Source organism: Labrus mixtus, chromosome 12 (assembly GCF_963584025.1).
Source record: "Labrus mixtus chromosome 12, fLabMix1.1, whole genome shotgun sequence".
Lineage (NCBI taxonomy): Eukaryota > Metazoa > Chordata > Actinopteri > Labriformes > Labridae > Labrus > Labrus mixtus.
In genome coordinates, this window is record NC_083623.1 from 22,575,367 (window position 1) to 22,588,600 (window position 13,234).

General features: G+C 42.5%; 2 protein-coding genes across 2 annotated transcripts; one reads left to right on the plus strand and one right to left on the minus strand.

The window, feature by feature from the left end:
* Positions 1–594: 594 nt before the first annotated feature.
* On the minus strand, positions 595–7,725 carry mcm3 (minichromosome maintenance complex component 3). The gene is made up of 17 exons (XM_061052595.1): positions 7,543–7,725; positions 7,131–7,243; positions 6,102–6,310; positions 5,837–5,967; positions 5,477–5,715; positions 5,262–5,370; positions 5,010–5,163; positions 4,773–4,904; positions 4,403–4,611; positions 4,042–4,216; positions 3,828–3,954; positions 3,551–3,701; positions 3,172–3,312; positions 2,922–3,025; positions 2,763–2,836; positions 1,559–1,658; positions 595–1,335 (listed from the first exon to the last, which is right to left on the minus strand). The coding sequence occupies exons 1-17, from the start codon at positions 7,615–7,617 to the stop codon at positions 1,137–1,139; spliced, it is 2,442 nt and encodes an 813-aa protein (XP_060908578.1). The 5' UTR covers positions 7,618–7,725; the 3' UTR covers positions 595–1,136.
* Positions 7,726–10,318: 2,593 nt separating this feature from the next.
* On the plus strand, positions 10,319–11,471 carry paqr8 (progestin and adipoQ receptor family member VIII). The gene has a single exon (XM_061051427.1). It carries the CDS (start codon positions 10,343–10,345, stop codon positions 11,417–11,419), a length of 1,077 nt encoding a protein of 358 aa, XP_060907410.1. The 5' UTR covers positions 10,319–10,342; the 3' UTR covers positions 11,420–11,471.
* The last annotated feature ends 1,763 nt before the right edge of the window (positions 11,472–13,234 follow it).

A 13,234-nucleotide genomic window follows, 5' to 3' on the forward strand; every position in this document is an offset into this window, starting at 1 on the left:
AGTCAAGGTTGATACTACAAAGTAGCTGCTCTGTGGTAACCATAGATACCAACAAAGTAGCAGAGTGCTGTAGAATAGAAAGTTTGGGTTGCTCAGCAACAGTCTAGTTTCAGTTAAATTGAGTTGGTGGAGTTAATAATAATGTGTTGATAATAACTTTAACTTCTATGTTGTGCTCATATAACTGTTGTATTAAAGTAATATCACACCCGAGGTCGAGATGTTGATATATTCATTTCATCACCCCCTCTCGTGTAAAATTTTAAAAACATCTGTGGGCTGTGCCTCCCACACAACGTGAAGTCATAACTCTTCTTCTGGGGTTTAAAATGAAAAGCTTCCTGTAAACAAACCAGTAACCTCTGACTTTGTGAGAGCAAAATTTATAAAGTTACATTGTATGTGTCTACTTCAATCTATGGTCTCTTTGTATAATAATAGTGTCTTGTGAGTCTGTTTTGGGCTGGGCATATTAAGCATGACACAATAATAAATAAAATCAATCTAGATGATGTAAAGTATGCAGACTCAGTGCACAAGCATGCCCACAGCCACATTTTCTTTTAGCACCGTCAAATCATTTGAGAACACAAATCATTTTCAAAAGAGTTACATTTATTTATTTTTTAACTACAGTTTTTTCACCACTTCAATACTTGTTTTGAACTATATACACATCCAGACAACACTAGTGCTGGTCTATACTGTCTTTTTTATGGTGTTGAATACACAGACTGTTTTATTGCTCCACAAAAGTTGTAAATGCACAGAACTGTAAAACCTGCCTCCCTCATATGAACTGAGCTGTTCAGGAATCACTCTAATGGCAGTGTGTTGATGCAGATGAAGCTCATAAATGTTCATGAATATATTTTTACAGCTCAGAAAAAAGAAGCTGGGTGCTGCTCTGTTTCTCCAGGCTGCACCAGTGAAACCCAATCCAACATCAGAATAAACTGTTCCTGATGATCACGGGTTATTGATGTGAGCAGAATGTTAACATTATAGAAAAAGAGACAACAACAGAATGGATGAAAAATAAATGGGGGGGGGGGGGGGGTCATTATGTACATTTGGTAATAAATCACTGTTTCTTTCAGAGTCTGTGGAATCAATTCAAGAAACACACGTTGTCCTCAGATGAGGAAGATGATGTCATCGGCGACCATGACCTGGTTGTCTTCTTGCATGCGGGCTAAAGCCGATCGAACTTCGGGCTCTGTGAAGCGATTCTCAAGCGCTTTGTTGATGTCGTCCATCAGGGTCTTCATCTTCACGGACTGAGCGTGAGCAGACTGGAACACTGCGAACAGGGACGACTTGAACTCCTTCAGCCTGTCGGAGGACACGAGGAGAGATTACAATCTTTCACATCACACTAACATTTAAGAATAAAAAGAAGCCTGATATTTTATTTCACAGGAGATTGTGCAAACCAAAGTAAACATACCTACAAGTCTATCCCAGCTAAATGACCTTTGTCCTAATTTGTGTAGCAGTTAGTAAGAACTGAATCATGTAAACTGTACTCTCACTTCTGTTTGTTTTCATCACCCACCTCTCTGCAGACAGCCCAGTGTCTTCAGCCTGGGAGGTGGCATCCATCGCCTCCTCTTCCTCCCTCGGTACCTTGGCTGGTTTTGGAGTGCCTGCTTGGACTAAAGGGGTAAAAGAAATCATCAGACCTCAAATACATTAGAGATTATTTTTAAACAGTCATTCTATTAAAACAAGGCAGAGCAGACTCTTAAATCCTCTGGAAACTTAAACTTTAATCTGAAGGTATTCTTTCATAGAGTTCAGACCTTTGACCCCGAGCCCCTTTACTACTCATGTTTTAAGTATTCTCACTGGTTGAAGGGGATCAAACTGCAGTGAGTACCTAAATAAGCTGTATTAGTTGTGAAGCAGAATGACATGCCTCTGCTGTGTAATCATGCAAGTAAAAATGAAAAGGTCCAGTCTGTAAAATACCTAAAATGACCTTAATATATCATCAGACATTAAGGAAACATGCTGAAGTGCTGACTTCTCTGACAACAATGCAGCAGCCAGTATGTCCTCGTAAGATTAGACTCCGGTCCTGAATGCTCTGTTTTGTTTTGACCAGAGAAGGTAGACGGTTTTACGGCACCTTCACATCTGATTCTACCCGACCTAAAAAGTCTGAACTACACGTGGAAAAACTAGGCTCAATATTGGAGATGCTTTTCTAATATGGAGAGAGGTTAGAACGCAGAAAGGTTTCAAGACCGATGCAGAGCTGGATAAACACTGAAGCTTCAGTGTCCACCACATGGTGACCTGCTTGCACATCGATTCTCGAGAGGAGAGGGTGAGGGGAGTCGTCTCTCTACAATGTTTTGAATTTGAACTGCAGTAACCATTTTAAACACCAGGTGTCAGAGTTATATATTACTCCTTTAAATGTTGTGTTTTCAAAGTGTAATAAAACACAAGGCAGTATAATGTGTATCAAAGTGACCAGTAGATACAAATGTCAAAGAAATGCAGGGGAGTTAAATATTTCCCTCTGACATTAATAAATATACATGGTTTCTTTACAACACTGATTTTTATTATGATGGTCCTTCAAACTTTGTACAGAAAAATCATGTCCCCCGGCTCTTCAAACAATATCACAGAGAAGGATCAATGGAAGAATGTAAAGACCCTAACAGAAAATGAGTGTATGAGATGTGTAATAAGGAATGTGAATGCTGTCCACAGTGGTGCATGAAGGTGATTAAAATGAAGCTTACTTTCAGGGACATCCTGATCTTCACTGAAGTCATATGGGCTGTAGGCATCACTGCCCTGAGTGCCACTCAGCCCCCTGCAGGACACAGTCAAATGTTATTATTGCCTGAAGAAAAACAATTATTTCAAAGAGCAGGTATTTGTTGTTGTTTTGTGTCTACCTCTTCTTTGTAGTTTTCTGTGAAGGCTGAGTGACCTCCTCCTCCTCCTCCTCTGAACCAGAGTCTTTGTCTTTTCTCGAACGTTTCTTCTCCTTCTCCAGAACCTGCAGAGGACATCAGGTCACAACCCCCCCAAGACGTGAACATCACTCAAACTTCACTGTAGAAATCTTTGCAGAAACAACAGTTATGTGTGCTTTAAAAAAAAAACAGAAGAGGAATGATTTTGGCAGACATCAACAACACTGACCTTTTTGAAGTAGGCAAACTGAACTAGTTCCACGGCCACCTCGGAGTCCTCCAGCTCCACGGCTTTGCTCATTCGCGCCTTGGCGTGTGCCGTGGACAGACGGATCATAGTCTCGAGTGTACGGGCCGTCACTGGAGAGGTCTGGAGAGGAGGAGATGGAACGAGGTCAGAGCAGCTTAGTATGCTCTCGACTCGGCCTGGGCTAGCTGTTTATTCGTCCAAGTTACAATGAACATTTAAACCTTTCACTGGAAGCTCTAAAACAATGTGTCATAGTTACACTGAGCAGAAATGTTTTCTCTAAGTACCAATCTTCACTGTCAGATAATAACTACTTTCACTGTCCTATTGAATGATGTGTATGTGTGCCGGTTCTCACCCTGGCGATATCAGCACCCATCTGCTCCTGGCTTCTCAGCCTTGAATACTCCTCTGCGATGTGATTGGCTGCCTCCTCTGTCAGCACAGGGGTCACCGCCTTGGCAATGTGGATGTACTTCCTCATGAACTCCTTGCTCACAATCTTCTCCCTGAGACAAAGAACATGTTAAGACCATGATGCTGACTTTGTCGTTTAACAGCAGGTGATCAAGCCGTCTATTTCACTTGTTAATTCATTAAAGAAAAGTTTTGACTGTGATGAGATCACTGCGTACTTCTTTCTCTTGGTTCCATGCAGCAGGTTGTTGTGTTTCTCGTAGATCTGAAGCTCTTCCTGCTCTTCTGCCACTGCATCCGGGTCTTCTGTGGTGAGCACTTCCACTGTCCCCCCAAAAGCCATGGCTATAAAAAAAAAAAGATATGTAATTTTAGACATGCTTAAAAACAAATGTTCTTCAAATTACAGTACACAATCCTGACGCGCAATACCTGCTCCCTCCTGCTCACGAGGGTCCCTGTAGCGGTGCATCCTCAGCACGTGATCAGAGATCTCCCGGTCCATCTCAGGATCCATCTGATCCAGCACGATGAACAGGAGGTCAAAACGTGACAGCAGGGAGTCCTGCAGGCCGATGTTTTCCATGGGGGTTTTGTACTGGTCGTACTGAAAAATCAGAGCACAATTAATTAGGGATGTGACGGGCAAAAGACAAAGAAGGAGGAAAATTACACCTCATCATAGATCAGTCAAAGTATCTTATCGATGTATCTTAAAATTATTCAATCTGGAAAAATCCCACCCCCTACTCATGGTTTCAGAGGACAGGTTTCTGTTAGGTTAGTTACTCACCCGGCCGTAGACGGGGTTGGCAGCGGCCAGCACTGAGCAGCGGGCGTTGAGGCGGGCGTGGATGCCGGCCTTTGCGATGGTGACTCGGCCCTGTTCCATCACCTCGTGGATGGCTGTGCGATCCATGTCGGACATTTTGTCGAACTCATCAATGCAGACAACGCCGCGGTCGGCCAGCACCATGGCACCGGCTTCCAAACGACGCTCACCTGGAGGAGAAGAAGAAGAAGAAGAAGAAGAAGAAGGAGACTGGCTTGTGAGTTGACAGAGAGAAATGAGTGGAAGATTCAGTGATAACAGTTAGATGATGATCTGTGACTGAGCTGTAATGCAAAGTGAATGTGCTCTTTGAGTTTACATGACACCGTACCTGTCTCCTGGTCTGTGGTGACCGCGGCGGTCAGACCCACTCCGGACGAGCCTCTCCCAGTGGTGGGGATGGCCCTGGGTGCTGTGTGGAGGACATAACGCAGCAGCTGGGACTTGGCCACTGATGGATCACCTGGCAGATAAGAACGCATGATGAGAGACGTCCAATAAAAAGATCTGCTTCAAAGCAGACTTAGTGTGACAGTTAAATTAAAATAAACACATAAAACTCTGGTACCAATAAGAAGGACGTTGATGTCTCCTCTGATGCGGGACCCGTTTTCCAGCACCTTCTCCACACCGCCCAGCAGCAAGCAAAGAATGGCCTTCTTGATGTACTCGTGGCCGTGGATACTGGGAGCAAGGGAGCGAGCCAGCTGATCGAACACATCCTGTGTAAAAAATAGAAAAGGGAGAATTAATGATTTCATCAAGATAGGGTGAAGATGAAGTTAACCAGCTCTAAAAGCTAGAAGGCTGGACGTCTCACCTTGGAGCGAGTCCTGCTGAAGTTCCTGATTTTGGCGACATCGTCGGCCGAGAAGTGGGGGGCCACTTCCTTGCTCATTTGTTTGACATGGCAGGCGATCATGATGGTCCTGGAGTAGAAGAACATGGAAACCAACAGGAAAGAAAAAAGGGTTAACTCAGCTTCCTGTAATCAGATACACACAGCGCTCATGAGCTAACTTCCTCAACTCTCACCTGAACGTGCCGGAGGTGAACCCTCCCTTCTTGCCAGGCAGGCAGCGGTACGTCCCGATGACCTGCACTCTGTCTCCGGGTTTGACCACGTCCACCAGGTCGTTGTCCAGGATGATGTCCACTGAGCGGGGCAGCTGACCAGCAGGCGCTTTCTCTGGCATCTCCTGTACTGTGATGGTCTGGTGGTCCTTGTAGCTGGAGAGGCCAAACTCTGTCTCCAGAGGGTTGTTCTCATCATCCTGGGGGGGGGAGGGGGAGAATTAGTAGTTAAGTGATGCATGGAGAAGGAGGAAGAATGAGGAGACAATCATGGTGGGAAATCGAGCTTTTGAAGTCGACTGAAAAACAGAGGAAAGTTACCTTGGTAGGGTAGATGGCACTGGAGGGGAAGGCATCCAGGGAGGTCATGTCCGTGTACTTCCTCTCCATCGTCTTCTTGGTGGCTGGGCAGTAGTGGACGCTGCGCACAACTTTAGGACGCACCAGAGAGCCTGCAGAACAACGTGAAGGGAGAAAATTAACACACGTTCAGATCACTTTGTCAAGGAAACATGCTGGAACAAAAGATTTAAATTAAGCCTTTAAAGTAACAAGTATTCATTGACAACATAAACAAACAACTCACACTTGGTGATGATGCCTTCCACGCACACCATGCTGCCCAGCAGGCGGGACGTCAGAGTTCTCGGGGTGACGTGCTTGGTGCCGAAGCTGCCCTCCAGGCCGATGAAGAACTCCTCGTACTGCTTGGCGTAGGTGGCATCGACCGAGGCCACGAGGTCTTTCAGAGCCCGCTGGAAGGCCAGCAGCTCCTCAAACGCATTACCCATGAGTCTGAAAGAGAGCAGAGGACAAATGATTCATGGACCTACTTCATGTATTTTACTCTGTGTGTTTTTCTTTTCTTTGTTTCACACTGGGGCAGAATAATTCCTAATGTAGTCACAATTGTTTCATTTAACTGGTCAAGATGTGAATTCAGGTCCTCTGATACTGAGCTGTTAATGCTAATACTACAAATACTTTTACCATTACTACAGACAGTGTAGCTATAAATCTAGCCTATTCATTGTTGTTGCTCTGTCTGTCTCCGTCCTTCTACCTGTATCTCCCTCTATCCCACTTTAAAAGCCCAACAGTCTCAGTAGATGTCTTTTAATGAGATAACATTTGTTATGAATTGGCACTATACAAATGAAGATTGACTGAACATCCAAAAGCTCCATAATTCATTTTAGCTGTTTTTTTTTTTTTTACTTAAAGTAACAACCCAGAGAAATGGTGCATCAGAAATAACATACAGTGATGGTACAACTTCAGGCTAAACCAGCATGTGCAGAATATGACATTACAAAACACACAGGTCATACCTGACCAGATAACACACCAGTGGTCATCAGAAAACACAGGTGTGTTTAACTGGGATTTTTTGGTATACATCAAACCAATATCTGTAAGGCTGTAAAAAGATTTATGTAATTTATCATTTAAAATCTTTAAAAACACCAGAAAGTCTGGCTTTGCGCCGTAAACGCTTTTAGTATTCAGCAGTAATTCTTGTGATTAAGAAATGAAGGCAGCCAGCTGGTCTCAGATCAGGTAAGTGTAACTGTAAATGACACCTATCAGTACTAAGAGCTGAACACTTCCTTACTTTGCAGCCCGGGCCTCGTTGCGTCTCCTCAGGTCGTTGATGTTGACGATGAGTCGAGCTTTATTTTCACTGATCATGTCCCGGACTTTGCTTTGGTACACCCCCTGATCTTGCTGTAGAAACGGACATGAGAAAGGTGAGTTCAGTTGTGATACACAGATGTAGCTGAGGGGAAGAAGAACAATGATTTAACGCCATCAGCTGCACTAAATACACATCAAACTGTGGCACGAAGCTGCATAAAATATAACATACAACATCTTACAATCTGCAAACTGGTGTCATTAAGTCGTGAACAGAGATACTGGTTTAAAACCAGTAAGTTGAAGGGTAGTTCTTTTGTTTTCACCGCATGGTTTTTTCTCATTGCAGCCCATTACAATCTAATAAAGTGAATTAAAATCAGACTTACATCGTCATCCAGAAAGTCCAGATAATCCCTCTGGGCCTCCCTCATCTCCTGGTCATCTACGACGTCGGTTGCCATTTTAATCGGTTGTTTATTCGACTTTAGGGATTCTTAAAATATTGAAACAAACTTCCCCACAGTGTGCTCCGCTGACATCCAACTACCCGAATGCTGGGTTTTCGCGCCACGACGTGCCGGGTACAAGTAGAACGTGAAAAGCGATTGGCCAACTCTGCACGTAATTCTTTGCGTCGATGCGCGTGCCCGTATAACTGTCCAATAGAATCCATCGTGACGACACTTTGTCCCGCCTTCTTGAAGAACTCGCGGGAAAACGGAGAAAGAATGGGCGGAGCTGTAAGAAAGCTGTGCCTAACGTATCTTACTACTTCTTAATTTGTCCACGAGATGGCGAAATAAAAAGAAAAAGTGTTTTCTCACTTCGTCAAGATGCTGTCACCTGAGAAAGAATTGATATTAAATTAATAAAAATGTGTTAACCGTGTTTACTATCTAACTGTTAGAGAAGAAGAATGTATACAAGAAACGTATAAACAAAATAAAACAAAAATAAATAAATCAACTAAGACGCATAGCTATGTAGGTAAACACTTATTTAAGTGGAGGTCTAAGAGAAGTAGGTTACCTGGTCATAATAATTCCTAAAATTATGAAATTGTTGTTTTTAATTAAAAAGTACGTAATTTATTTTTATAAAAATCAGAAATGTATGAAGCGATCTGGAGAATTCATGTTTGTAAATGAAAATGTTAGCATAGGCCTATAGTATAATGAAGTTGACAATATTCAAGAGCACTATCTTCTCTGTTGTCATAGTAACAATGTTTGATGTGAGGGACAGGGTTGTACACATTTTTGCGTATGATTTTTTAATAATAGCAGACCATTGTTTTGATAAAGTAAAAAAAAAGAAAACTTTAATATTGGAGGGGACTTTAATCAAATCACAACTGGACCTATTAAAACGGCCTCCTATAGGTCTAACTCAACAATAATAACTGGACAAAAGAAAGTAGCCGACCATGAACTTAATAAAGTCGTCTTGGATTTTATTTTTAGCAACCTGGAGGCTAAATAAACCTTCTTCTGCTTTGTGTGCAAAATATGGCATCCCTACAAAAGTAGCCTATACATTCAGTATGTCCGAACAGTCCTAAAGATAAATGGATACAAAGGCTACTTGAATGTGACTGCAGTGTACAATCACAGACAGTAGATGGAGACAAATTGATCTGCTTAAACATTGATTTTATATGGTTTTAACGGGTTTACCTAAATGCCCCATCTCTCGGAGTTCTGGCTGGACATTACAGGTCTTCATAAATAACGATGTTTTTCACTTATAGGCCTATCTCCAAGTTATAGGCTGTGTAATTAAAAAGTGTTACAGGTCTATCAGCCTATAGGCTACATAAAGTCAATAGGTCTATTGAATGTGATTGTAATAAAAAAAAAGCACTTTGTCGATGCTGATCAATGTCTGCTTGTAAATGGACCTTTGGGCGTTTCCGGTCATATAAGCCCCGCCCACATAGCTCTACAGGCTGCTGAGGTCAGCTCTGTATTTTTTCTTCACTTCAGCCTCCAGAATCTTCCTCTCACCTCATGATACAGTAAACCTGGCGTGTGCACTTTGGAGTAAATTTTGTTGCATATCAAGATCGATCTTTTCTGTTTTCCTGAGAAGTCCGACCTCAGAGGAGCAACAGGTGAGATGTTGTTTCTTCTTAGATGATAACCAAAAATCTTCAGGCCACTTCAAGCATGTTTGTTTTGATTGAGAATGCACATACCTTTACATTATTTATTCTCAATATTATTTGTAATTGTCTTAAAATGCAAAAGCACCAACATAGCACTGAGATGCTTCAGCCAGAAACAGCCTAAGTTACTTAGATCAAGTGAGTTAAAAACTTCTTGAAAGTATGAAAGATTAAATATGTGCAGATTTTCATGGATAGGGAAGTATTTTTTGTAACGAAAAAAAGGGGGGTCAACAAGGGGTACCCATGAAAGGAGTTGATACAGCAGCTGTTGTGAGTATGTGTGTGCCCAGTGATGGTTTGTTTTGTTGACTCCAAGGTGTTCCTTTTCCTTGGTGACAAACAGTGGATTGTTCTGTGTATGTGTGTGTGTGTGTGTGTGTGTGTGTGTGTGTGTGTTTGTGTGTGTGTGTGTGTGTGTGTGTGTGTGTGTGTGACAGAGAGAGAACAGTAGGGCGATGACTTCAGGTTTGACTGCATACTTGCTTTTTTAAGTGGATGTGACCTGCAGTTTAAAAAATGTCTGACGCTAAAGCATGCTTTCACGCTGTGTGTATCTGCTTTATTACTGTGTCAACTGTTTTTAATTTTCTGTCTGCCGACTGTCTGCGGGCAAAAACGACGAGTTCAAATAGTTAAACTTGGACCAATTTGCCAAATGAGTACACAAACGTGCTGCTCTATCGAGTCCCTCACACTTTAAATACAAGCTAAAGAAGTTCTGACCTGGTTTGTTTGTTTCTATTTAAACTAAAATCCCCACAATTTAAGCTCTGATTCACTTTATAGATTGATGAATTAAAGAAAAAACGCACCCAAGGGAAGTCTTGTCGATATCAAAGCACACTGTTGTTAATTTATTATTAAGTCGTCCTTAATAAACAGTCTTGCAGTTTTCAGATATTCTGTAAACACTATTTCACCTACTATCAAGTTAACTGAGCTTCTTGTTTCTTTTTGTCTCCTACATGTGTTTTGTCCAGCAGTTCTCTATCTAACGTCCCTCTCCTCACCGAGAGATGATTGGTGTTATTCTGCAGCAGCTCAACGCCTTGACCCTGAGCATCAAGCACGGGTGCAGACTGCCCCGCCTCTCCGATGAAATCCCTTCCTCCTTTCCATCGCCTCGCCCAACAGTCGTAGCCTCCCAGGTCCCTAGCCTCTTCCGAGAGCCCTACATCTTGTCAGGATACCGTCCCATCAACCAGGACTGGCGCTGCTACCTCCTGAGCCTCTTCCAGAGACACAATGAATCGCTGAATGTTTGGACTCACTTGTTGGCGGGTTCTGTGCTGCTGTTCCGCTGGTGGGCCAACGTAGGCACCCTGGGGTACACCTTAGATGCAGCTTCTCTGCCTCTCAGTGTCTTCCTGCTATCTTCCCTTACCTATCTGTGTTTCAGTGTAGCGGCTCATCTTTTTCAGTCTCACTCTGAACATGCACACTATTTCTTCTTCTTCCTGGACTATGTGGGTGTTGCCGTCTATCAGTACGGCTCCTCGCTTGGTCATTATTTCTACGCATCAGAGTCAGCATGGAGGGAAAGCTGCATTGGACTGTTGTTTTTACCTGGAGCGTTGTTCTTTGGGTGGTATTCCTGTGCATGCTGCTGTTTCGCTAAGTCCAGGTATCGCCGGCCATATCCGTTGGAACGCAGAATCTGTCAGCTGATTCCGATGTCCCTAGCATACCTGTTAGACATCAGCCCTGTGGTCCATCGCCTGTGTACTGTCTCCTGGGCACAGGAGCCCTCGCTGCCCTTCCATGCCCTCCAGATTGCCTTTTTCCTGCTGTCAGTCGTCTTTTTCTCCTGTCCCATCCCTGAGCGCTTCTTCCCGGGCCGCTGTGACTTTGTGGGTCAGGGTCACCAGATCTTCCATCTGTTTCTGTCCCTGTGCACCCTTTTCCAGCTGGAGGCTCTGTTCCGGGATTACGCCAGGCGGAGAGATGAAGTGGTGGAAGTATTTGGAGCGAGGCAGCTGTGGTGGTCTTGTGTGTCCATCCTAGCACTGTTTCTGTGTTGTGTCCTGACTGCCCTCATCACCATAAAGCACTTGAGCAAAACACTGCATAGCCAAAAAGAGAGAGAGAAATGACACATTTGTATGTGGTTGTATGCAGTGTGTGTGAGAGTGTGTGTGTGTGTGTGTGTGTGTGTGTGTGTGTGTGTGTGTGTGTGTGTGTGTGTGTGTGTGTGTGTGTAAATGAGAGAGTGACAGAGAAAGGGAGTGGTGGTGGTAAAATGTTCCAAATATTATTAAATCTGTAATTATGATGAAATAATACTTATTTTTGTAACAAGTTGTCTCTGATGAATCAGCCATTCCTCTTTATATTGAAATGATAAAATGTAGAGCTAATTTAATTGTTCTTGTTACATTTCTGAGGTGATTTTACGACTAAACAGAAGACTTATTACAAAGTAAGCGTACTATAAGGGGCTGGGGTTGGGGATTTTTGGGGTCGATACGATATCTATTTTTGGAAGAAAAAAACATTCTGATAACGATATATCGGCACACTAATTTTGATTTAAAAATAAACAATTATAAATAAAAACTATTTAAAAAAAACTTTAATTGAATAAACCTAGTTATATCGTCATGTCGGATATAAAATTAGCCAATACCGATAGCCACATGATACGCTAATATCGGCCGATTAATCGGTCGGGTTCTACTTACTATGTCTAAGTAAAGTCTCCCACAATGAGTCATCGTTCAATTCACTTGAAGCTGCTGTTGGTGGAGGTTTTTCTGAGGAGTATGTGGATGAAGGTTATCTGTCTTAAACATACCAGGAGTAAACCTAGATGTGACTAAATGTATGCCTAGCCCTGTAAATGATGGTAAGAAAATCATGTCATGCTCTTTGTGGAGAAGATGTATTTTAATATATTTCTGCTCCTCGAGCTAGTGTGTATTGAGGATTTGTTTACTTCCTGGTTCTGACTAAAACTCAAACCTGCTTCTCAAGCTTTACACTATTTGACATTCCTGTTTACCACAAACTTTGCCCCAGACAAGGAGCAGTAATGACACTGAATGAAGGGGTGAATTTGAAAATATTAATGTGTTGACTAACACTGATCAGCCACATCGGAGGATTTTGGCAAACAGATATGCTAGCTTAATACTGAGACAGAAAAAAATCCTGCAGGAGCGAAGAACTACAAGTGTTGAATTATGCTTTTTGTTCCTTAATTAAATGATTTATTTCAGCAGAAGTTTGAGCGGTTGATTTACGTCGACCAGATACCCAGAATGCCATGCTCTATGTTTTAGAAACCACCTACTACATACTATCGAACGCAGTATGTTTTATGTACTGCATACTTCATTCAACAGTGGAATATGACTGCCAGTCGGTGGTTATTTTGCAGTATGCCAGGCCCTGCTAAGTTGGTTTCCGGTCTTGGGACGCTGAAGTAAAACAACAGCCAAGCTAACAGTAAACAGCGCTAACACCCACTTACAATCTGAAAAAAAAAAAAAAAATAGATAAGTGATTCATTTAGATTTTCATAATTTGAAGAATCAGAAAAGATAAGTGGTGGTGTCTTTGTGTGGATTGGTCTGATTGGGATTATTTCCCCTGTTACGATTGCCGTTGCTGTCCGTCATTTTGATCTCTGACCTGGAACTTTGAATTGATGGAAACAGTACGCGAACGAGACTGGTCTGATGCATCATTTTTTTTAAATTAGTAAGACGTGCGGGTATTTTGGGCAAACTGGGTCTCACGTTTGTTTGCATACTCCATTTTAGCCAAATCAGTATGTACTACTAGTATAGTAGGCAGTTTCGAAAGCAGCCTTAGTAACTCTTTTTAATGTTCTCGGCTCTGTAACTTTTACAGATGGACTTGTTTTATCAATTGTACAATTGGAATCTGCGCACTTTATGCACCTC

What these genes read in the sequence shown, in the direction of transcription:
- mcm3 (XM_061052595.1), bottom strand. Translation starts at nt 7,617, where the DNA reads ATGGCAACCGACGTCGTAGATGACCAGGAGATGAGGGAGGCCCAGAGG. An exon ending in CATGGAACCAAGAGAAAGAA is followed by an intron (nt 3,702 to 3,827) that starts GTACGCAGTGAT and finishes TCTTTGTCTCAG; the next exon opens with GGAGAAGATTGTGAGCAAGG. An exon ending in AGTTTGCCTACTTCAAAAAG is followed by an intron (nt 3,026 to 3,171) that starts GTCAGTGTTGTT and finishes TGTCCTCTGCAG; the next exon opens with GTTCTGGAGAAGGAGAAGAA.
- paqr8 (XM_061051427.1), top strand. Translation starts at nt 10,343, where the DNA reads ATGATTGGTGTTATTCTGCAGCAGCTCAACGCCTTGACCCTGAGCATC.